Genomic DNA, 26,045 nt, shown 5'->3' on the forward strand with positions numbered 1-26,045 from the left:
CTAATCAAGTGTAACCCTTTTTAACCACTTGCAATGAATTATTTTCAACTCTTAAGGCCCGTTTTAAACGTCGCATTTCACATGTGCCGAGTCTAATGCAAATCGATTTGTTGCGTTGTCAGCTCATCTTTTACCTGAGCAGTTGTCACACTCCAGGAAATAGTGATAGAAGTTTGGTTTGTTGACGTTGTATGTCCAGCTGGGAGGTTTCCAGCGACGGAAAAAATCAAGGAATCATTGTTGGGATCTTGTGCGGTGATAGTTATTGTTGCTGATGTGTTCACCGTCACATTAACTTCTGTTGACTCCACCAAGATCTCAGGAGGAAAGTTTGCTACAAGAGAAAAGTTAAAAAAAGAAAATTAATCTATGGACTTGGTGTACTTGGTAAACGTTTGCTTATCTAATGGAAATAATGACATCTACCATCCCTTCTTAGGAAAAAAGAGAAAATATAAGTTTCTCACCCAAAGCTTGAGATTCACTTTCTATCTGCACAGACACTTCTTTTGTACTCGCTCCAACTGAAACGTCTCCAGTCGATGCTATGTCAAACAAACAGTTTACATCTCCCTGGCATGCCAGCTCCGCTGCCGTTCTCAGCTCGTCGCTGCCAAAATCAATTGGCTCGTCCAAGAAGACAGGGACAAAGGAAGCATTTGAAAAAGTGCTGGTGTTTTCCCCGGGGTTGTATGTAAACAAACTAATACTATCTGTAAGTTGCCCTATAAACAAAAACCAAGATTGGGTAGACTCGATACAAGTACAATGCTTACTGCCTTTAATTTACTGACTTTTGATTCACCATGACGTGCTGCAAGATTCGTATTTGAGTACTTTCGTTCTATCGAGCTCTCCAAAACAGCCTTATTTTGTACATGAGATGTAAGACTCATATTCCTTGTATAATTTAATCAATAAATTGGAAAAACCAGAGACATGATGATTGCTCATTTGTCGTACTTGACGAAAATACCCTTCTTATCAAAATATCAAAATAAAAAGTGTGTCATCGAACGCAGTAGGCCACTTTCGAAAATACCATAATATACATAATATACTTACACTCCAATCCAAAGTTGAAATGAATTTCTCGGCCGGTAGCATTGGACGGGAGGATGGTTCCATCGCGTTTTAAAAAGTCGTCTTGTTGGTCTCCGTTCCAGGATCCCAGAAGCCCATTGGTTTGGCCCTGGAATGACGAAGGGGCGGCAAAGACTATAGAAAGCGAGTCTTGAATTTCAGTTACTGTCACAGATATTCCAGAGGGGAATGTGACCAAGAAAGAGTTGTTCTGTGGACGCGACACAGCCACGGAATCGTTGAGAAGAAAACTGACATTTGTTAAACTGTGGAATTCTTGGAATATTTGACCGTTAATTAGCACCTCCAATCCACCTGAAAAAATTAACCATGTTAAGTGGAGAATAGTTACAAGCTGGAAGACAGGAATCACTTTGAAATTAATTGAAGTCCAGTGTTGGAATAAGGCGCCAGCAACAGATTAAAATACGGCGACGAAATTGGAAAATGGCAAAGCTCCAGAGCTAACTCTCTAGAATGATAACATGTTATAAGTTCCTTTTGTATAGAATCCTAAAAGGGCGACAAATCTTTCATTGCCCAAACTCTCGTTGGAGATAGACGCCTATCTGAAAACGATAGCTAATAGAAACGTTTTCGTTGCAGTTCATAATTGCGGAAACTTTGTAACTTTTATCGAACAAAGTGTGGATCTCATCATAAGCAATTCTAGACATATCTACCAAGACCTACTGTTAGAACACTTCATGTATTTCTAACCTTCTTCCATGAGAGTGCATTGCAATGTGCTTGTGTTCTCTTCTTTTGCTACTGCTGCAGCGAACACAGTTGCCGTCCCTCCACCCTTGGCAAGTTTTGTCCGTGCTTGCAGTTGGAAGAAACTTTTTTTGACGTCTATCATGACGTACTCACCAAGTCCATTAAAGGTATAGTTTTTGCCATCCAGCGTGACAAGATGGGGGTCACCAAATACAGGAGCTGAAAACATCGATAATTATTATATGGCAATTCTCAGGCTAAATGGAGCACTCTGGTTAACGGTCGGGATTTTATAATACAAACCATTACTATGGAACACTCCGGCGGTACGTTCCTTAGTTTTTCTCTCTCCCGGGAAATTCAAGTTGAGGCGGCAACACAAAAAGTTTGAAAAGTGGAATTCAATTCTTTTATCACAACAGTACGTTAAATTTTAATGCCACGTCAATGTGAGTATTAACATCTTTAAAAATGTGACGCCTACGCCCTATAAACGTAATTTGAAATTCATATCATTTTCGTGATTTTATACTGTTTGTCGTCGATGTTAGCGCATAACTGGATTGATATGAACGATGTGAAACAGCTACAGATCCGTAGTTTATTCTCATGTTTCCATCAAAACTCAAATTTAGTAACTTAGCGTTGTCGTTTGCATAGGAAGGGAAAGAAATTTCCTTTAATGGATCCGATTCGTAAAGCATGGTCTGTATAAGGAAACTACTTTGTGGCTTTGCCGTCGTCGTCGGCATTGCTAAAGCTCTCAAAGCAACCACCAACTTGAGAAAAATGGGAGGTATTGTTTTTTTGTAAATTCCACTGAAACATGAAAGAAAAAACAAGCCACATCTAAAGAATTTAAATTTGCAGTTCCAATGTGAGGTGGTACCACTCCCCGGTTGACAGATTGTTCTCTACAAAAATATCCAATGAATTTAAAACAAAAAAAAAACCGTTTTACTAATGGAATTTTCTGTTTAGCATCAATGAAAGCTCTTACCACGTTGAGGTGGGACATAAGCCCTGCATCCTTTAGAAGGCCGTTTTTCGTAATATTTCTTACAACTCTCTACTCTTCGTCTCGATGTAAGACAACAATAACCAAAGGCTTCTAGGTCATGTTTTTGGTGCTTTTCCGGAAATCTCAGCTTGTGGTACCGATCTAGGGTGCCCGCTTGTGGCAAGTCAAGGATCAGGGCACCACGTCTTTCAGCGTCTTTGTAGTAACAGCATCTTCTCCCACGTTCATTGACGGGTTGAACAGTATAAAAACATTCAGTGAAGGGAAAATATGGCTCCACCCATGTGTATCGGTTGTCGATAAATGCTTGGAGAACGGTGCAAGGACAGGGATCTGGCCTGTCAATCAGACTCCCCCTCACTGGATCTGGCTGATTATTGTACCAGAGTGAACAATTGAAATCACTGTCTTCAATACCGCTGGAATTCTCAATGCGCAGGATCCACCTTCCTGGTATACCGACATTTCCAATTGCATTGTCGATGCCCTCTGCTCGGAGAGTTCCTGACCTAAAGACATTATAGTTAAAATGTTAGGAGTTTTGGTCTCCCTGTGCTCTTCCTGTTGCAATGATTTAAACATATATGATCTCATATAATAATTGTTTTAAGGACTGGAAACAAGGCGCACGCTTTTGAATCATTAATAAGCTTCAGACATGAATTCAGTACCTCCAATGAAAAGGTAAAAGAGGACTGAAACCAACATGCAGGCTCGTGCGACTTGACAACAACAACAAAACAATACCTAGAAAGAGTCCTTGATTTAATTGTGGAGAATGACTTCCATATTAAGTAAATAGTGTTTGCTGTTTCTGGCAAAGAAAGAGTCCTTAATTTAATTGTGGTGAATGACTTCCATATTAAGTAAATAGTGTTTGCTGTTTCTGGTATACAATTTTCTACCTTCAAAGAGAAACATATTTTATCTTCTAAACTAAGTGAACATTCATAAATCCGTACCTGTCTTATTATAATGATATGCAGTATCTGTGCCAACAAGTCCCTGACACTACACATCGCCCCAAAATCCCCTCTTGTTGCCTTCCTTAGTCGTTACAATTTGTCATACCTTATAATTATGAGAAGGCAAGAAGAATAAGAACTATCCATTCCACAAAATGTTCCATTTAACCGGCTCGATAAGAGAAGATAGCTCGAGAAAGATAGCAAAAATATATCACTTTTTTGTTCAAAGGAAAAGTACCCTTATCACAGACTTGGGAATTTTTTTTAAATCTCACTTTCATTGTCGTCAATGCGCAATCCGACAGACTTTATTTTTACCTTGGTAAATTAAGGTAATGATTTTTTGAGCCTCCAGAGTTGAATCCAATAACAGGAAGACTGATAAAAGCTGAAGAGGCTGAAAAATATTCGTACAAGGACCTATAAATCAGAATAAGAGAGAGTAAGAGCGCAGTTTAGTGATTACGCCAGTTGAAGTCTTTTCAAGCAAATTCGGATGGCTTGGACTAGCCTCCGAGATGCTGCGACAACCCTTCCTTCTATCCAGACAAAAATGCCTTTGGCTATCAGGGTTGCAGGGCTAACCTTTTCTCGGGAAAAAGAAGCCCAAAATTGAGCCCCTTGGCGTAAAATAGAAAAATTAACCGTTTAGAAACGACTTTCTCATTTCACAAGAACCAAGCTGGAGCACTAAGAGTTCTGGACTACTTCTAGATGTTCCAACACTCAACAAAGAAGTCCCTAATGCGAAGGTTCTCCTTTGATTGAGGGCACTATGAATCAAAGCAAATCACATGCCGAAATATAAAGTAGATCAAATCAAATGTTGGTTTTTGATGAGAGGGGAAAACCGGAGTACAGGAGAAAAAAAACCTCTTGGGGCAGAGGAAAGAGCCAAACAACTCAACCCACACATGATGAATAGGAGGCGAGCGCTCTACCCACTGCATGCGCATGCGCCAGCCCCGCTTCCCAACACAATCCGCTCTTCTAGATCTTACAACCAAGATCCCTTAAGAGACAGGTAGGGCTTTTGATAAATAAACGTGGCTGGAGTCTTAACTACGACGTCTACGATGTTAAGCTGTTTCTACCGGTAATAACCAAAAACAAAGGAACAGTTAAAAAGACTTACACGCTTGTTGGCACTGAAAATTGTATCCCGTTATGAGGGTAGTTAAACATTACAAAAGTAAAGATGTTATCGGTAATGAGGACGGCCTGGAATGTGTTGGTCTAAAATTAAAGAATAAAGAAAATAATGCGTTAAAAATGTGAGAGCATGCGGCCATGCAGTTTTTCTATATTGCAGGTCAGTTCACTAGGCCAGGATTACTTTTGTTTCTTCTGTTTTATCTACTTTATCTTGTAAGTTTCATTCTTATGCCTCTTTTCTAAGGTGGCTATACATGAGCAAGGGCCATATAGTTAAAGTCTTATTTATTCTTTTGTGGATTATCCTTGTTTTCGTGTGGCAGGGGTTTTGCTTTGGCCTCTGGTGGGGCGGCCCTGTCACTCGTTCCTCCCTATGGGCTGTGGCGGGTGTGCCTTCACCTTTGCTGGGATCATGACGTCTATATTTGGGTATTTCGTAGGTTACCATGCTGATTTTACGTACACGGTCTAGCCCAATAGGGCTTGGCCAAAATCACCCGCAAACTTCAATATCCTTAGAAGTTGGAACGGTCTGAGAATTGATTAAGGTTCAGATAGAACTCTTGAACATAAATAAATAAAGTTATACATTTTCGTAATAAGAGGAACACATTTAAATCGGTTCCCAATAACCTGTACAAGGATGGGTTACGTTTTTGCAAACGTTGGCCGTGTAGCACTTATATTTCAACAGACTCAACTTAGGTAATGTGGAGTGCTCATTTTCTACCCATATAAACCATGTGAGCGTTAGCCTTACTAAAGCTCACCATTTCATTAGTAGGGCTAACGCTCACATTGTTTATATGGGTAGAAAACTAGCACTTCACGTTACTCTCTAATAGTTAAGTCTGTTCGAATAACTTGGTTGGTCATGTAATTTCCTAAAGCTTAAATGGAGTAGATCTCTTGTGGCTAAAAACAAGTGCCACCCTTTACAGGAAGAGGAAAACGAATGCAATCAGCTCACCAATTTTTCCGCGATGGGATTCAATTGCAAATGACGAAGTTTCACCCATGTTACGACCAGCACCCAGGTCGCATTAAACGTTTTCCCCTCCGGTAGTGAGGAGCCGGATTCGCTCTGCAACACATCAGAAGTTGCGTTTTTCAACATTTCGGCATCATTAGGTCCTGTGTAGATGTGATAGAACACTTTAGATGGTCCATTAATGAATGATCGACCAAGATCTGTTCGTGTCCAATAGGGTGCAATCATTGAACTAAAACGCAGCCAATATCTTTGTCCGAAGTTGTAAGGTCTCTGATTAAACCTGTCTATTTCAAACTGGATGGTTCCATACGGACAAATCTATCATGAAAGAAAAGAAAATGGAAAACTTTTAACAACGTCTGCAGTTTACATTCTTAAAACGAATTTAAAAAATGTTCCTCTTTTTCACATTGACACCATGAAGCTCTGGTGCAAACATGCTCGTTCCCGTGACTCTACCAATTTTATAACTTCTTGTCTTACTATTTCATGCCTCTTACTGACAGAGTTCCTCCAAAATGGTGCAAGTTTTCCTAACAGCACCGAGCGGCTTTCTCCAGTCCCCTGGGCAAACTGTGTGCGGCCTCATTCGGGAATTTTCTCATAATAATAATTTTTCTAATAATTTCACAAGGAAAACGCGCACGAGAGGCCTTACGGGTAATACGATAAAACTGCTTGCAACCCACGTCTGGCTTTGTTTGGCTCCATTATCAATCACAAACGCGGGCAACCTGGTTAACGCTTTCCTGTGATCAATTGTGTCTCACTGGTATAATAATAAAATTAAGAACCTAGTGATTTCTGGTATAAATATCTAGATTGAGGCTAATATAACACTTACATAAAGCTCCCTGAACCTTGTTGAAAAGAACCTTATTCCACCGCCAGGAACATTAATTCTAGGACATCTGTTCGTAAAAGACAATTCGGTATCCCCGGCTGATTCACCGTAAGGGTACATCCGAATAACAGGAGCTGTAAACAAACGAAAAAAAGTGAAATCATGGTACTTAGCTGCGAATGTAAGTCTGGTGTTTCAATTTACTGACATTACTAGCACTAAGTACTAATTAAGGATTAGTTAGGTACATTCGATTTCTGTTTTGTCATCGACTACGCATTTGAAAGTGGTTGTATAGTTTAGGGAGACTCGTTTTCTACCTTTTTTTGGGATTTGTTCAGTAACGAAGATATCACACTATAAGTATTCTGACTATTGTCTTCTTGTTAAAAAGCTTATTCAAAAAGCAATTATGAAATACCACATCAGTAGCCTTTCTTCAGCGGCTTTCTAGATCTTGTGAAATGTTATCAAACCGAAACGTAAAGTTTCATATGCATTAACTAAAATCAAAATGTTTCATGATTGAACACAGTTTATATACGAAAACTGAAGCTTTCCCCGACAACTGATCAACGAAATTTTGTTGAGTGTTTTATGAACAAACAAACAAAAATGACCATCTTCTCGGAAAACTTAAGTTTGATAAGTTTCTCCTGATTGAACTCGCCTATAAGTTCGTCAAATTGTTAGATTTTACGAAATACCACTCGACGCACCGGCCTATTAATTCCGAATTGTGCTAAAGATGGCTCAATTTTCGTTCCCATTGATCCCAGTTTCGGTGCTGCAATTCAAATAATATCAGCAATACATAAATTTACTAACGTGGAGTGGGGGAAATGCCCTCCGGTGACGTCGTCGGGAGTGCTAGGAGAAAAAAAAAAAACGTTTTGCATATGTATTATCATCAAAAGTATCATCATCATTATTAAGATATGATAGACGCTTCTAAGCGCTACCTTAATGAAATATCACTTAAGGTCAAATGAGTAACATATTTATCCTTGAGGGCTAATGCTTTGCTTTATCACTTTTGATACCTCCTGTGGAAGTTGGAAGTCAAACGTTTCCATGTATACTACTACCACAACAACTGAGCTCTTCCCATATGGACTCTCCATCACTTATTCCTGACTCTAACCATTAGGACAAAGCGCCAAACAATGGCTACGTTGGAGCTAAAAAGAAATGCATTGGAACTGTTTTGCCTATTGCGGAAGAGTACAGACTTTTTCAGCCCTGTTTCGTGGAACGAGCTCCTGTAGAGGTTTAATTTCTACTGACAGTACCTCCTGTTGTGACAAAATGAATGGTGTTACTTCCATAGACCTTTCCAGTTGAAGTATAGCACAATACCCATGCAGTATAGTTTGTCAAAGGCAGAAGTGATACCAGTGACGTTTGGTTCTGTTGCAGTGTTCGTTTAAAACTCCACAATGGTTTGCGAACTTGCGTCTTTTTGTAAAGAACAACACATCCTTGAATTTGGTCTTCAACAACGGAAGCTGACCAACTCAGTTGAGCGTCGTGACCGGAAACAGAGATAAATGAAATATCTGGCAAGAGAAAGAAAAGTTAAGGAAAATAATCCCAAGTGAGCGGCCTTGCATAAACGACATTTCAACAGAGCGGTTTTTTCAAAGAAAACTCTCGTTAAATTCACACATAAGTCGTCACGGTTCACGCTATTGTGATGATAGGCTTGTCATTGTGATGCCCTATCCAACCCTTAGTGGGCATACCAGCAGCCCATTCCAGTTTTACTTCCCTTTCCTGGGAGCAAAATTGTAAATGGTTTGAACCCAGCAGTCATATCATAATTAAGTAAAGTACGATCGTCCGGGTGAGTGTGGGACTGTTTGAGATGACATTGACTGACGTTTCGACAACCTGAGCGGACCGGACGATCGTACTTTACTTAATTATTTCCTGGCTATGTTAGTTTTTAATTTACAGACCTGAGTATACAAAAAAAATTTGGAGGAATGGTTACTGTACGAAGAAACAGAAAAATGAAATGTCTAACCCCCGAATTACAGTTGAGTTTTCCTGTTAACACAAAACAGCAGAGCAAGATGCTCATGCAAAATGGTGACGCTGGGATGGATCAATGTGTTCTTAACAACATTGCTTCTCAGGAACATACTCGCCGGGTAATGCAATTTGTAAAGGCAGAACTTTTGTATTTTGACTTGCAGCAAGCATAAAATAATTTTGCATTGTATTGCAACGCATGGTGATGATATAGCAGCTCTAGTATACTAAATAAAGCACCGAACTCTTGGTGATTGGCGCTATAATAATCAGCGGAAACTGGACAAGACTCATCGATAGAAATTGCTCGGTCGGCCAAATAATGATTGGTCGATAGAGCTGACTTACGTTTGACTTACGATTCTCAGCTCTTCAGCCGATCAGACGCCAAACCAAAAAGGATTCGATTATGTTGCAAGCACTGACATGATTTTCCCACACCATTGCTCAGGGTCTCCAAACAAGAGACACGAAAACGAGTTTTGGTTTTCCCCCGCTTACAGCGTCGGTTGCATGCATTTCCCTCACTTGATATCAACTTTCCAGAAATTCATTTTCAAAACATAAGTAAACTAAAACAACATCGTTCAGTACTCACTAATCTTTGAAAAGTCGTGCAAAGCGAAGAAAGTTGAATTAAATTCTCGTTCGTGGGTACCAATGCCAGTAAAAAAACCCATATAAAGGGGACGAGCGAAGTTTCCCCAGGAGACAAAAGCAAACGGCTGAACCTTTCCACAAAATGGACCAGCTAAAATGACTGTCGGGTTTATGGTTGCCCATCCAAGATAATCATCTTGCCAGTATCTGCAAGAAACAAAGGTAAAGCAGTAAAGTGAGGAAGGAGTTGTAAAACATCTTTTTGGGGGTAATCCCGCAGCTATTCCAGACTGCTACCTGTAGCTTCTTTTTTTAATCAGGGCTAGGCTCATTGTTTCCCTTGTATCATCTATTGTTTCTTTTTCCAATCACAGAACTCGTCTGCAAAGCTTTACTGGAAGTTTTGTTGTTCATAGTGCAACTTCTAGTTTTTTTCCGGAAACAATTTGAAATTCACTTTTAGTGCGGGTTTCCGTATCTCATGAAGACATGTAACACCTAACTATTGCAAATGAGCCCAACAAAAAAGGAGGCTACAGCAAGCCTTTTATTGGTTCGTCCGATCACCGAAGGATACCAAGGGATTAAAGAAATTAATAATTTTGAATTCCCAATGGGCATTTTCCACGTATGAACAGCAATGCTGACCAGGAAAAATAATTTTCGAACCTCGCATTCCTAAGTAAACCCGTCAACAAATTTCCGACTCACGTGCAGTTTGGTGCTCCTTCCACCCTTCGATTGGTGAGTAAATCAACGACGTGAACCAATAGAAATCGTTGAACTGGAGGTGTGAAGGTCGGGTAAAATGCATTGAAACAATTCATTCCACCTGGAGTACTTCCTGGAAAACCAGGACTGGTAACAACACCCATTTGACTGATAGCTGTGGCCTGGCATCCTATGATGTGTTTAAGAAAAACACAATGTTGAAAATGCAGTTATAGTACGCTCTGAAGTAGCATTAATAGTAGTAGTAGAAGCACCACGATCAATAGCATCAGTTGCAAAAAACAGTAGTAGCAAATTCGAAAGCAGTAACATCGAGTTGCAACAGCAGCAGTGAGCCGCGGTAACAGCCGCGGTGACCATTGCAGCCGCAGCAGCAGTGAGCAGAAGTAGTAGCAGAAACAGTCAAACATATAGGGTGAGAAAACTAGTTGCTTGGCGACGGGCGAAAGAACAACTGAAAAATCAGAGTCTCAGGCAGGATTCAAACCTACGACCTCCGTAAAATCGATCAGTGTTACGGTGGTCGTAGTTTTCAATCCTGCCTCCAAGTACTGATTTTTCAATTGCTCTTTCGCCCGTCGTCCAGTCAAGTAGTTCCCCATCCTTCTCAGAAGCGCATTACACCTTAAAAATCTATAGTTGTATGCAGTCAAACATCAATTCAAGATAAAGACTCGAAAAGGAACAAGGTTGTAAGCTGATAAACGGAGGATTGTAAGTAAAGCATGCTGTGAATTTAACCATGCAGGAAAAGGTGTCCCGTCGCATGGTAAGCAGTCACCGTAACGGATCTTCAATGACATCTAAAGATGGGGAATTAATGAGCTCCATTAATTAAGAAAATAATATTACTATCCCAAAGTCAATTTAACACACTTTAAGACTAAATGTTCATCTCAGAATTCACTAAACACGAGATGTATTTATTTTATTTTCTTATTTCCTTTTTTAATGTTTTACCTAGTCTTTCTCGAGGCCAACTCATTGGTCCTATTCCACCTTTTGTAAACCCCGCTACTCTAATTTCATAGGGTGCAGGGACGTTCGCAATATCGATGGTTGTTTCATGGACGTTCGGCCCGACTGTTAATGAGGAAAATTCGTCATCGCCATCGACGCGATAATACACTTTGTATCCGAGTAACTTGCCCTCGACTCTGTGACTCGGAATGGCCCGCCACTTGACGTAGATTTTCAAGGTGTTGTTTAGATATACTTCTAGGACTATCGATTCAGGAGGCTCCAGTGGAACTGAAAAAAAGGACACGAGAGGTAAGTATGTGAATAAAAAAGACAAGCACTAGATCTTTATTATGATGAAAACTGTAGTAAGATGAAAACAACTGAGGAGCAATTGAGCGAGTAATTTCAAAATAGTAAACTGAAAGGGGACGTTGGTTGCCGAGCGCTGGATGACGACAGTACTCTCCGCCGCCACCACGTTAAAACACTTTGATAAGTGTGAATCCAAGCAGTTTGTCGTTTTCTTTGTGCTTCATAACCGGTCAATGTGTACAAATATCTAGGGTTTAATGATATATGCTTCTGCATGAGCCTATTCCCATCCACTCCCGGCAGAGATTTTTCTCTTTCCTAGTGTATAGAGCTAAAAATTTCCCTTTAAAGATAAATCTCCATTTTCAAAAGACACTAAGAGAACAGCAAGAGGTGTAGTGGCACATCTACAACTACACCCCTCCCTATTACCCATGGCTTTCCACAGGGTGCCATACTGTCACCACTTTTGTTTTGTATCTACATCAGTGATCTTCCACTCGCACCACAAGTATGCAATCTCGAGTCATACATAGATGACTCTAAGATTTTCATTTCTTTTCCAATCAAAGATGCCGAATCTGCAAAGACGCGTTCTTGAAGAAGATTTAAGAAGAATGGCTGCTTGGTGCTGTAAAAATCAACTACTAATCAACCCTGAAATGAGCAATCCTTATGGTTGGGACACAACAGCTTCTGCGTAGGCTCCGTAACGAAATCGTGATCTCTGAGATCACACCTGTCTCCAGCTCCCCAAGGATCTAGGAATAATTCTAGACAACAACCTGACAAATGACCAACACATCCATCAATTTACTTTATCGTGCACGGCCAAACTTTGTCAAATAAACTATGGTAACACAATACGCATGATCATTTCCGCTCTAGTCCTACGTAAATTGCTCTATTGCTCTACAGTTTGGTCAAATGCAACTGCCACAAACATCAAGAAGCTTCAAGCTACTCGGAACTTTGCGTGCAGAATCATCACGAAAATCAAGAAATTCGAGCATAGAACACCTGCGTTACGCAAGATCAAATGGCTAACTTCACTACAGAGACACTGTAATGACGTTTAGGTGCATGAACTGTCTGGCCCCCCACACACTTGTGTGAGTCTCTCCGAAAGCGCAAGTCTATTCACTACTATAAAACTAGAAATAGAAACAGAATCCCCTGCCATTCCTCCAAGTAAAACAACGTCATGTCAGCGACGTTTCCTTCATAGAGCCGTCAGCATTTCGAACAATTTAGATTTAACATCATTCATTTAGAAAAAGTTGAAAATGCACATGCTCGAGAATTATTTTAATGAACGCTTTTCAAAACTTTACTAATTTATTATTATCGTCATTATAATTTATTATTATCATCATTATAAATTATTATTAGTAGTATTATTATTAGTAGTAGTAGTAGTAGTAGTAGTAGTAATAGTAGTAGTAGTAGTAGTAGTAGTAGTAGTAGTAGTAGTAGTAGTAGTAGTAGTAGTAGTAGTAGTAGTACGGACCTTAAGCACGGACGACGACGATGACTACTATATTATATCCCGTTACAGTAATAATTTTGCGATTACTCCAAGTCCCTCGGCATGGAGAATATGAGTCCACTTTCCAACAATAAAATTAGTGAGAACGGTGTGGATATTTAGATTGAAAATTGAAAATTCGTCGTCAGGTGCTCTCGTCCTCCACATGACCTCAAATTTGATCATTTCACGTCGTTGTCAAGACGAGAATGGCAACGAAATGTCTCAAAATGTAAAACGCACGTGCAGAGCGTGCAGAACTATTGTTTTTGCTAATGAAACCTATTGTTTTGTGGCATTCTCGTAGCCGTCTTCGTGGTCCTTGCTTAAGCTCCCTAATAGTAGTAGTAGATACCCATAACCAAAATTGAAAGCTAACCGGTCTAAAATGGGTGTTAGACTTTAAGACTTGTAGATCAAAAGTAGTCAAAAGTAGGTCAAAAGTAGAGTACGGAGCAAACTGCTGGGATTGCAATGATTTCTACATAGGGAAAACGAAACGCCGATTACGTGACAGAAAAAAAGAACATTTTAAAGCTCTAACTACAAATTGTCACGAATCTGCAATTGCTGATCATGTTTTCTTAACCAACCATAGAATTAAGTGGGATCATTTTGAAATATTAGCAACTGGTCGATCAGACATGCATTGCAAAATTAAAGAGTCTCTGTTGATCCGTGATCTTAAGCCAGCCTTAAATGAAAACGATGGCAGTGAGAAACTTTATCTCTATTATTAGGATATTCTTGTCGTTTTATGTCAATAAAAAATTTCGTTAGTTCCCAGTCCGTACAGTTGTATTTTTGAATTTAAATTTATCTGTAACTGAATAATGATCACTTCTGATGATGTATGTTGTAACATACGAAACGTTAAGTTTATAAAAGTTCTGCATTTCAAGCAAATGTTTGTAACCACTGTTTGCGTTTTATTCCTACTGGGTGCTTTGAATTAAACACTCTTGATCAGCGCTATAACGAAATACTTGAATACGGCGCAAGGGTATATTTCGTTGCTGACCATGTAATCTATGTACATAGTGTAACTGTCACGAGATGTGCAATGTCCTTCTCGTCTATCCCTTATTGGAAACCAATATTTACGAACATTGCTTTTGTTATTCAAATGTTCCAACCACAGAAACAAAAGACCCTGTTTTGACAGCCAATGAGACTCTGGTTGACACATTAATTAATGACAGGTGACGTCAACGATATCTTCCCTACAGCATTAACCTAAGAAAAATCGTGTGGGAACGGGCGTAAAATAAGTATAAACACAAGAATAAGCACAAGCGCAAGAAAAGCAAATTTTCCTTTCCAAATACTCATCTCACAAGTGGGAACTGGCGTGAGTTAAGCTAAGCACAAGCACGACGATTCGCACGCCATCTTGAATCTTACCGACAGAGCTGAAAAAGGGCAGAGAACCTACTCCATGCAACTAGCTCTCTTGATGATCCGTACGGCCCAATTGCTAGGGCCGCTAATAGCCAAGTGGGTTCTAGAATTTTCTTACAATTACAATACGGAACGATTTTACCGTATATTTGATTGACAAGTGAAAACCAATTAAAATAAGTGTTTTCGACTTTTTCCTCGTCACTACTTAAACAGGCTTAAAATCAATTGCGTGTAGCTCGAAATAAAATGAAACTGGTCGATTGGACGAGAAGCAGTTTTTGTTATGAGCACGCGCATGCATTTAGAGAAAAAAAACTCGACCAACAAACGTGTATGCGTCATTACACTAGAACAAAACACCATGTGGTGAGTCATCTAGAGCTCATGAGGTTTCGTTAGATGTTCATTTTTTTTTTGGCAATGGGGTTTGCAGTCTATCCCCAATATTCTCAGAAAAGGGGAGGTGTGGGACTGGGGTGGAGTGGGGGTGGGTGAGATATTAAAATGTTGTTTCTCGTCGGTTCTAATTACAATCAAGTGGTTCTTACTTCCTTCAACCGTTGTCACATAGACTTTCTGACTTTTCCTCAGGCTGACCTCTCCTGTTTGATTGTTGTTAACTAAGGCAACAATCTCTACAGTGTAATTTGTGCCAGTGTGCAACCGTCCTACATCTTCTCTATCACTATACTTGTCGACATTAAAGACAGTAGAACCAGCTTTTCCACTGGTCGGCGTACAGACCACTGCATAGATTACAAGTTGGTAGGGTTGATCAGGTGAGTAATGAGTCCATGCTACATTTATGCTTCTCCTTTTTACGTCAGAAATGTTCACATTGGTCCAGTCTGCCACAACTGTAGCTGAAATTGAAAAATATGGTGGGCGATAGGTTTTGGCGCATGGTCATTAGCAATGTTAAGACAGGCACAAAAAAAAAACCTTTTCAAAGACTTTGGGGCTTCTTCTCTTAAATTTGCAAGGGAATCTCAAACGTTGGGGAACCAGGGATGGCCAAGAATTAATCCATAGATTCAAGAGAAATTTTATGTCCTGTTTATAGAGACCATTTGAATGAGAACATGGTGGCATATTCCCTTCCCTTCCGCTTGATACACTTTGCAAAGTAGGCATGCCATTATTTTAGTTATTTTCCAATGTTATGTCACCCTCTCTTCGGACCATTTCATCAAAGTCTAATCAGAAAGGAACTTTACAAGTATGATAAAGGAAAGGAAAGGAATTTTATTCAAGTGACTGTGCAATCTTCTAGTGCTGGGCACTAATTGGGAACACTGTAAACTATATCAACAAATTAACGCAAATCAATCAAATGTTGATTTTTGAGGAGGGGCGAAAACCGGAGTACCCCGAGAAAAACCTCGCGGAGCAGAGGAGAGAACCAACCCATATATGATCCCGTGTCTGGGAATCGAACCCGGGCCACATTGGTAGGAGACGAGTGCTCTCACCACTACGCCAGCTCTCCTCCCCAGAGATTGTGGTGTGATCCGACATTTTCTTGACGATAGTCTAAAACTTTCATATTTACCTTCCGAAAAAGATTCATCCAGCACGTAGTAAAACAGCTCAAAGCCCTTTCCCGATCCCTGAAAGTAGCGACCACTGTAGTAAATCAGTGGAACCTTTTGTGCTTGGGCAAGAGCAAAAGCTTCCCCGCTTACTCCGCAAAGTCGGTCTGGCGGAATACCACTGTCATCTCCGATAGCAACGTAAGCATCACTGAAAGAGTTGCGAATAAAACGTTTTGTTCCAAGTATTTCTATATCATTTGTAATGTATGCACATAGTTTATTGGTTTTGCGCCTTTATTAATTTATGCGGGCTTAGCAACCCGGCTTTGAAAGATATGTGCCGGGAACGCCATATTGTTTTTAGCCATAATCTTATAGCATTCAGTGTTCACTAGTCAGAATTTTACATCATTTAAATGCATCATTGTCATGCAAATTCAATACACAAAGAATCTTAACTCCGAGAGATTTAAATTGGGTACGACATCGAGTATGAAGAGTCATTTTCTAATGTCAAAAGGCCTCCTCAGAACTCAACTGATAGATTTTTTACTCTGTCTAAAGCCAGACGAATTAACTCGTCCATGAGGGACCCCGTAGGGGCGAATGTTGAAGTCCATTCCAGGTCTGATAACCAGCAAAAGGGGAAACCGATTGAGAAGTAATTTTCAACAGATCGCATTGGAGAACTGCGTTTGGGATCATGATCAGTACCTGAGATCTCGTAATCTGTTAACTTAGCCTCTCTAGCCACACCTGACAAGACACGTTTTCCAGTCTTAGGAGCTCTTTAACCTTAACATTGAAATTCAGCTACAAAATGTTTTTTGTTACGGTGCATGAACTCCTTTAACGACTAGCGATTAAACCTGACTTTTGAATTCTTTTCGTTTTGAGGCGAAATGTCTTGACCACTTTACAACTAAAGGCCAACTCGATGGAGGCCCATACTTAAGCATTAAATTTAAAGAACTTTGAACTGTGAATACTCCGTGTAGAAATGAGAAATCAGTTATGAACCATCGATTGTACAATAATAAAATGTAAAAATAATTTTATAAATACTGTAAGACTGCGTTGATACTGGCTCACGCATTTCATAAAATTTAAATGTCTGGATTCATCCAAAGTGGTTTTTAATAGGCTGAGAGTACATATACAAATAAAAACGAACATGTGTACTTGATTTCGTATTAGTATGTATCGCGATATTTTGCGCGTGATATGTTGCTACAATAGTTTCTGTCGATTTGCTACTTTTTGCAACGTTTGCGCGAAGATGAATCTTAGAATTTCGAGAATCCATCCCTCAATAAACGTTAAGCTAGTCACTCATGATCACAATACTTGAGTGGCTTATATTTGCGGGGAATTTTCACTTTCCGAAATACTTTGAAATGCAAAAACTTTGGAATCAATCCCTCACAATAAATATACATTTCGCAAGAATATAGACAAATTGAATTTTAGAACAGCCAATGACATCAACCCGTAACTGACAGTAGACCAATAACATCACGACTTCGCTAACCAATGAGATCAACGACCAGAGTTTTTATACCTTCTACTGGCGTTATACAAATCACTTGACTCTGGATGACTTCCGCTCAGGTTTTTGAAACGTCAGGCAATGTTACCAAAACAGTGCTTCTCAGGACCACACCCACACGGAGAAATCTTGCTTTACTTAGTTATGATAGCGCAGTTTGCGACATCTATTATAACTGGTGCCCATGTCTTTACGATACCTACCGGCACTCACGGGAATACGGAATATCGTAATGCTGAACCCAGATAAAGACAGTCCTTTCCATTGCGGGAATATGCCAGATACAGTCACTATATTCCATTCTTTCAGGGTATCCACGACTTTGAAGGGAACCAGAACTATTGCTTAACGTTGAACCGCATTCTGAAATATAAGTATATAGCTTAGTCTGCGTCGCACACGTAAACTAACACTGGCAGCGTACCAGGATTTGAGTACGCGCCATGATTGGTCTGTTAAGAAAAACAATTGTTCGACAACAATAGTAATAGCCAATCAGGGTAAAGGGAAATTTGAAACGCACTTCCGCTTGTTCATTTATTCCGTTGGGGTCTAGAACAAAGATTTCGGCACTGGTTCGCAGACGGACCTAACCAGAGGTTTGGTTTCGTCTGTGGCGCAGGCTATATATAGCTTTGATTAATTAAAAATGGCAATGGAGAGCGTCCACCTTTACCACTTGTTTATCTTCAGCTCAGAAATGTCCACTAGCTACCCCATGTAGCTGATTGACAACGCTAACTTATAGATATGTATCTTGTAATATTGTAAAATCACTAAATTCTCCATAACTATTTAGTGGGTTAGATAAATAAATGTTTGAATATCATTTGAAGCTACCTTATAAATTTCGTCACGATGTGATTATAAAATCCGTTGTCATTGTGTATGTAGAATTGACATGAGGAAACTCCGAACAAATTTTTGAAGCCTTCTTGCCACATATCAACGGTAATTGTAAACCACTTTCCTTGTTCTCTTTTTTGAGCATTCAGATTTCGTCAAAACATTCTCAATAAAAACTGTTTTTGTTGTTGTTGCTGTCACCACTTTATCGCGTGTTGCGGTGAGTAGTACTCTGTAAGGATGTAGTAATTTACTTGATAATGTCACAGAAAATCCTTGGGTGCTTACTTGTTCTTATCCAGCGTTCACGTCTTTGGATCCCTTCGCCGACGGCGGTGAATGCTGCGACCCACACTAAGAATTCTGTCTCAGATGGTAGATCAGTGATGTTGTATTCTGTTACATTAGGACCAACAGTTATTGATTTATAAAATGGTTGGTAACCACCGTAATGGTAAGCACGAGTAATATGTATCCTGTATCCACGAAGAATTCCACCTATCTCCGTTTTCTGTAACTCCTGCCATCTGATCCAAATAGTGCTGTAGTCGATTGACTCGGCATCATAAATGTAAGGGTTCCTTGAGGGTACTGAACCATGGAAAAAGAGTAAACTAAAATGAGTAAAATTCAGAGTTCACTGCTGAAGATTCGAAATTCAACATTCAGCCGGTACCGTCAATCACGTGTAACCTTTTTTAGTTCCCGAGTATCACAAATCCTTTGTGATATAAGAGAAAAGCTAAAATTGTTGGAACCCGAAGCATGTCTTACAGAGCGAAAGAACTAATACTGATATTTCTGACCATTTCTCGCAATTTTGCATTATAACATCGGTAAAGGGCAAGACCCCCACAAACAAAAAAAATCGCAAACATGATTTTTCAAAGTTCTCTGCGGAAAGTTTCAGCAATGGTCTTTCATCAATTGATTGGGTCCATGTAATAGGTCCATATAATATCAACAAAATCGTTTTAATAATATTGTTAATAAACATGCCCCAGTTAAAAACCTCTCTAAACGAACCATTAAAGTGCACCTAAACCTAAAGTATTTACCTGCCGCGCAAGTCGCGCAAAGTTATCAAAACTAGCAGTAATTTGCACCCACGGTCGTGATGTGAGAGGCATTGGGTCTATTCTCTATTTTACGCCACAAACGGCTTTGCAATGCAGAATTTTTTTGAAAACAAGAATGCAAAGCAGTTTGTGACGTAAAATAGAGAATAGACCCATGGCTCTCACGTTACGGTCGTGGGTCCAAAGTTTACGTGGCTTGTACGGCACAGAAAAAGCGAAATTCTGAGTAGTAATGGTGACATATGTTTGCTTTGGATGGGGAGATTTATATCAGGAACAAAAAAAAACTGTGTTTAGGTGCACTTTAAGAATTACTTGCCAAACCTTGGATTGCTGGGGGACTTAGAACTTCTATTAAGGTAAAAATAAATTGTATACAGTGGGAGATTCTATTAAATATACCTATTACAGAAATAGACTAAAACATACCTATTAGAAACAAGGATATTATTGTAAATATTTCCAAGCGAACTTAAGGACATTCTCGCTAAAATCTTCCCACATTGAAATTTGTTTCATTTCTCGCCTGAAGTTAGGTCATAAATTGTTTATTCCAAAAATGATAAAAAAAAAAAAAAAAAAAAAAATTGGGGGATCACTGACTTTGTTTCGGAGAAAAAGGGCAAGGGAAAAATGCCCTAATTTCGATAGAACCAAACATTCTGTGCACGCATGTTATTTATGACGAGCCATGACGGTCAAGCATTGGTCCGTAAGCCTGGTTTGTATCAAGTATCACCCCTGGAGATAGAGGAGGCGTTCCCTAGAGGATAAAAGATATTTCTCTCGAGCAATTCGCCCTTCTTCCCTTGGCCCTCGTACCGTCGGTATCTCGCAAGAAAACATTTTCCCGCTCCCCCCATCCCCTGTCACCAGACATCGGATTAATTGCGTACATTTGTGGGCGCGTCTTTTTCGCCCCACCTTTGCTGAACAATGGAAATCCTATAGACCACAATTAAGTGTTCTGGATCAAATTAAACACGCCACATGTGTGGCCAAATTCATCCAATAAATGTGTTTAGCTTTATTGCGCATTCTTCAGCAAACTAGTGCGACTTCAAGCAGAGTTAGCGTTCCGTAGAGTCATGCCTCGATATAAATGGGTCTTCGTAACGAGATGTAGACTCATCTACTCTTTCGTCGAAAATCAAAAATAATATGTTAGAGTGAAGGTTTCTGTGCACAGAAATATAGGAGTGAGTTTTTTAGATAATTGCATGCCGCTTGGGATGTCGTAAACAGTAGAGTTAATCCTCAACGAGCGTTTTCGCAAGCGCTACCCGTTGTAACCACTTCCGGAATTCAGGACACAAGGAAAGAAAAATTAAAAGAAAGATAACTTCTTTCATTGTGTTGTTTTTTTTTTCATTTCATCATATTTTGTAGATTGTAAGAAGAGCAAGTGATTCGTGTCTTAAAAATAGGGGTCAACGATGACCTAAACGAGTAAAATCGATGTGATGTTGGGAAGCTCTTGGAAAATTTGGTTTGTCACGATTTTGCGTGACCAGTCGGGGAAGGACTGGAGCCCAAGACAGGATCGATGGATGAAAGGTTTTTGTAAAAAAAAAAAAAATTCTCGAGCATAGGAACAAAGTTTCAAGCAGGCGTTATGTTTATTTGGTTAGTGTTTTGTATCATATCTTTCCATTGCCGTCATGCCTATCTTCTGGAGTGTGGTTTTTGTGAAATATAATCTCTGCCGGTTTCCTCGTAGGTCTGCACTATTCAAGAGGATAAGGAAGAGAAGATAATTCTGCTCTGTTTTCATGAAAGTAAAGGAAAAGAACTTTAAAACCATGCATTCACTTTGAGCTAATTAGTTCGTAGCGTAGTAAAAACATTTAAAAAACCAACCCCATTACATTTACGCAACGTCGCTGACTAAAACTAACCTTCCTCGAGTTTTCAAAACTTTCATCCACTACTCGATTAGCAACCTTTTCCAGCCTCCCGGTCCTTTCTCTTAAACATTTCGTGTTAAATTGAAAATAACTATGCCATTCTTTAGCCGACCTGGAATTTTTCCCCCGCGTTTTTGTCGCCATAAGATCTTAACTAATGCTTGAAGTATTGTGTGACATATTACAGTCGTGTTACCTGCGCAGTAAAATTTGCGCACAAACAATAAAACCTGGAAAGTAATAAACCAATCATTAGCTAACCGTAAAAAGATACTTAACACTTTATCGGCTCTAAAAGACCCAAGTGATTGCAACCGGGTCACGCACAATCCGCTACGAATATCTAATACTTTTAAATGAACATTTTGCAACTATTGGTAATAAATTAGCAATGAAATTATCTCCTTCAAGTAATTATATGGACTATTTATCTAGATCTAAATCACCTAATTCTTCGTTCTTCTTTTTTCAGCCCGTCTGACCAGATGAGGTTAAAGTTGAAAATTGTCTCCCTCCAACAATAAATCGGACGGTCTTTACTCATGTCCTGCGCAGCTTTTAAAAAGTTTAAGTAATATCTCCCCTATTTCTTTAGGAGCTTACCCCTCTAAACTCAAAATAGCTAAAACTGCGATATTTAAAAGTGGTGATAAGACTAATGCCTCAAATAATAGGCCTGTATCCTTATTCTCAAATTTTCACAAAATCTTTGAAAAACTAATTTATAATCGAATGATTAGCTTTATCAATCTACATTTTATTCTATTCTTTATATTCTTCAAAGTATGGCTTTCGCCAGGGTCATTCTACTCAACACGCAGCAATGGCCGATGAACTAAATCTCAAAAAAAAATCGACTTTTCAAAACCCCATTTAACTTCCTGTAGTATCTTCCCTGGTCTCATAAAATCCATTTCAATTCCGCGATTCGTCTTCAATACTTGAGCAGAGTTCAGATTGTGTTTTGGAAATCAAATCAGTACAAACACGAAACGCTCTTTCGTCGCTTTAAGACCTTCAATCCTTCTTTTCCACTGCTGATTAATCTTTAGGGCTATATCTTTCTATTTTGAGCTCTGTAGAGGTTCACCTCTATTCTAAGAAAAGGAAAATATGTCTTGGAAAATTAGGACTGATGCTCTAGTGACGGCATTTTCTTCTTTCCACGATCTCGGAAAGTTAGATCGCACGTCAGCTGTCGTCAGCGAGCGTGCACCCATGGGCAAATGGTAAATGACCAATTGGCCAATCAGAACGCGCGTTTTATCCAAGTTCTTCCAGGAAGTTAATTTTTTTTCTCTTTGCCGATGACGCTAACATTATATTTCTGATAAAAGCATTAGAAATGACGTAAACAATGAACTGTCTAATGTAAATGATTGGTTAACCTCCAATAAGTTAATGTAAAATACTAAGAAATCCAACTGTGTAACTTTTAGACCCTATCAAAAACAAATTAAAACTAATTTCCCCAAAATTCGTATATTTGACAATGATTTAAAGGAAAAATGTAACTCTTGAACATGAAAAATGTATCAAGTACTTACGTGTTATTATTGATGAAATCTTTATTGGAGAAATCATATGGATGCTGTAGGTAGGTATGTTAAGCAGACTATTCACCGAAGTGGAGGTGGCTACTGGTGGATATTACCGAGCCTTCGCGGCTCGGTAAGTAAATATCCACCACCAGCCACCGACCCTAAGGTGAATAGTTGTTTTAGTATATACTAAAGATAATATATAGATAATATAGCACAAAAAGACGATTTTAACCCATTCATTCTTTCAAAGATTACAACATTTTCGGGCGCAAATTTGAGTAGCCAATCAGCGCGCGCGTTCAACGATATCCACTGCTTTAGTATATATAAGATCTCTTTTGTAGAACATCAAGTATACACAGATATTCCACTCGTTCATCAACATCTCAAAATTTTTATACAAAACACTCTAGAAATGACTTTCCAAAAAACGCTTTTTCAAGAGTTTGGAATGAGATACTACACAAATAATAAGAAAATTGTTAAATAATAGTTTCAAATATTAGATGAGAAATATATTTTTCGACATATTAATAATTGAAGATGATTACATTGAAATTGATAAAACAATATCGAAACTAAAGAAATACTAGTTATACCGTCCTTATATTTTGTAATTTAATGTAACTTTTACATCACGATATTTCGTATTTATTTAACTTTATTTATAAACAATTTGGGCCTTTTCCCTTTTTTTGTCTTTTTTTCTTTTATGCTACATAATGAATCTATATATGGATCTTACATAGTTGAATCTATCGAACGACCTGCCTCAATAAGCTATGCTTTCTGTGGGTCGCTCTCACTGTTACTTGATATTTTTAAGAAAGAAATAAACTTGAACTTGAAACTTGAAATTTTACAATTTTTACTCCAACAAAAAAAACAACAAAATAACAAAAAAAAAAAAAAAAAATGGATTAAAAAAAAAAAAAAAAAAAAAAAAAAAACTGGCGACCTTCTTTCATATAAATCCCGATGGAGTATTTTTACTCCCATAATCAGTGTCTATGTTTTTAAAACTTCATCCAAAGAAAGGGTATGCTTGACAATATAATTTAAAATTCCCCGAGGATTGGTCTTATTTAGTGAGGGGCGTAAACAGGGTAAATACTCTGTTATACCGGGAAAAATCAATCTATACTCCATTATTCTTTTTTTTCTGAACTATGTAAAAGAAGCGAAATAGAGCATGGCTGATATAATGGTGACGGAATATATTTATATTAAGCACGCAATATATCGTAAGGCACTCCTTTTTTCAACAGGGTCAGTAATGCATGATGACGTTTTACAGACGCTACAAATTTGAATAGTGATATGGCGTGCATTATGATACAGTACTTAAAGGGTTACCTTCAACCCACAGGCATTGCGTGCCGTGGAACAATTTTCATACATGAAAAATCCAGCCAAAGATGAAACTCATCCAATCAGATCGCTACGATAAGCAATGCGAATTTCCATAACAAAAACAAACAGTCGAAAAGCCTGTTGGTTGAAAGTGGGCCTTAAAGGTAAGAAATTTTAACGGACTTTCTTACAAAGTTATATCAGGTAAAAGAACTTCCCAAACTTACTTCCTTCTTTAGTTTGAAATCTTAACCAATCAGTGCTTCCACGTCTTCCGTCGATCAATATGGCAATTATTCTACCGGTGTAATTTGTGAGGGCCTCCAGTCCCTCAAGAAGCGTTTGCCTTCCTGAATGTGGTAATGGTATAAAATGGAATATCTTGGTGGGATGCTTTCCCTCGATTAAAAGGTACTTCGCAACAGTGGAGCCGTTGAGGAAACTACTCGGAGGCTCGGACCATGTCATCAAGGCTGAGACATTAGTAACATTGAAATGAACGCCTATCCAGGAATGTAGGGTTTGACCTGTAGGCAATAGAATCATTGTAAAACATACCTTGTAAGACCAGTGAACAGTAACAGTAAAACAGTAATTCTGGACTTAATGTAAGAACCTGTGAAACTCATATGACGTAATTCAAGGAATAAAAAAGTTTAAACAATAAACAAAACCTTAAAATTTGCTAAAAAAAAATAAAAAAACAGAGATGCACCAGTCAACTTGCAACAACGAGGTGCTGACCCTAATAGCTCCTCGACCTTCCATCACACGCGGGCATTTTCATACGCCAGAAGACTGTCATGTCATTTAAAAATGGATGGTGGTTTTACATTTTTTAATATTATTTTGATCTCAAGACAAGAATGCCTTTTAAAATAAAAACAGATCATAAAACTCAGGGCCAATTTTAAGTAAGAAGTCTTTCAAAACACTTCCCTAACTTGATTCGGTGCTGTGTCTAACTTCTCTTGTTAGTGGAATATTGCATTGAAACTTTCAAAAATGAGTGGCCGGTTCCAGTGGTAATTCAGGTAATAAAATTAAAAATCTTCAGAAGCTGCCACGTACATTCAATGTGACAAAGGATTTTAATTTTCATTCTCTAAAATAGACAAATTTTCTGCTCATGTGCATGACTCAGTTTATTCGCAATTACTGACGGCCCAGAAGTTATTACATGTGCACAAAAAAGAACAGTCGAAGTGGATTACCAAACATGGATTCTGCTGACGAGGCCTTGAAATTCGCCAGAAATTTAGTGCCATTATTTTCCCGAAACTCTTCGCTGTACCAGTGATACTTGAAGCCCCACGCTTCTATATCTGCATTCTTAGCCATTATAAGAAAAGAAGAGTTGGTTTCTTTTCCACAAATATACGTTGATTTTCTTCTATCGTTCTCGCGTTCTCCGGTGACATAAATCATCGCTCCACCACTATTTCAGAAATTAAGAAATAGCAAACAAAATTAACATTTCAACATACTATTAAGACTCCCAAGCTTACGTAGTTGATAGCGGAAAATAAAAGCTCTAGCCCTGGTAATTGAAGAGGTGAATAACGCTATCCACAGTATAAATCCCTATCCAGCGGATAAACACTAGCAAAACCAATTTTGTTTTCCAGTGGATAGCGCTATCTACCTTTCGAACAACTGGGCAATCGTGGTTTGGGAGATAACGCTGAAATCAAATCAAATTAAATCAAATATGGGACTTCTCTGAAGAGAAGGGGTAGTTTACTTGGGTTATACTATGGCGTTGGGGTCACACACCTTATTAGTGTTCCCTTTAGAGGACTAGGGCCGGTTGCTCGAAGCCAGCTGGTTAGCGCTAACTGTTGGTTAAGAGGTATCAAACCTATACTGAG

General features: G+C 38.9%; 1 protein-coding gene across 5 annotated transcripts in view; it reads right to left on the reverse strand.

Moving 5' to 3' along the window:
• Positions 1-26,045, reverse strand: part of LOC137979249 (uncharacterized) — a 99,102-nt gene that overhangs the window by 9,558 nt on the left and 63,499 nt on the right. For all 5 annotated transcript variants that reach the window (XM_068826459.1, XM_068826460.1, XM_068826458.1 and 2 more), the window contains 20 exons: positions 25,389-25,612; positions 24,402-24,701; positions 18,580-18,882; positions 17,649-17,808; positions 15,914-16,104; positions 14,910-15,224; positions 11,115-11,405; positions 10,134-10,323; positions 9,421-9,629; positions 8,078-8,344; positions 7,614-7,655; positions 6,786-6,919; positions 5,918-6,259; positions 4,928-5,028; positions 4,111-4,212; positions 2,804-3,333; positions 1,804-2,022; positions 1,066-1,398; positions 468-725; positions 135-334 (listed from right to left, as the gene is read on the reverse strand). In XM_068826459.1, the coding sequence (XP_068682560.1) occupies positions 135-334; positions 468-725; positions 1,066-1,398; positions 1,804-2,022; positions 2,804-3,333; positions 4,111-4,212; positions 4,928-5,028; positions 5,918-6,259; positions 6,786-6,919; positions 7,614-7,655; positions 8,078-8,344; positions 9,421-9,629; positions 10,134-10,323; positions 11,115-11,405; positions 14,910-15,224; positions 15,914-16,104; positions 17,649-17,808; positions 18,580-18,882; positions 24,402-24,701; positions 25,389-25,612 (4,711 nt within the window). The remainder of the gene's footprint in view (positions 1-134; positions 335-467; positions 726-1,065; positions 1,399-1,803; positions 2,023-2,803; positions 3,334-4,110; positions 4,213-4,927; positions 5,029-5,917; positions 6,260-6,785; positions 6,920-7,613; positions 7,656-8,077; positions 8,345-9,420; positions 9,630-10,133; positions 10,324-11,114; positions 11,406-14,909; positions 15,225-15,913; positions 16,105-17,648; positions 17,809-18,579; positions 18,883-24,401; positions 24,702-25,388; positions 25,613-26,045) is intronic.

This window comes from Montipora foliosa, chromosome 12 (genome assembly GCF_036669935.1).
Source record: "Montipora foliosa isolate CH-2021 chromosome 12, ASM3666993v2, whole genome shotgun sequence".
In the NCBI taxonomy this organism is placed as follows: domain Eukaryota; kingdom Metazoa; phylum Cnidaria; class Anthozoa; order Scleractinia; family Acroporidae; genus Montipora; species Montipora foliosa.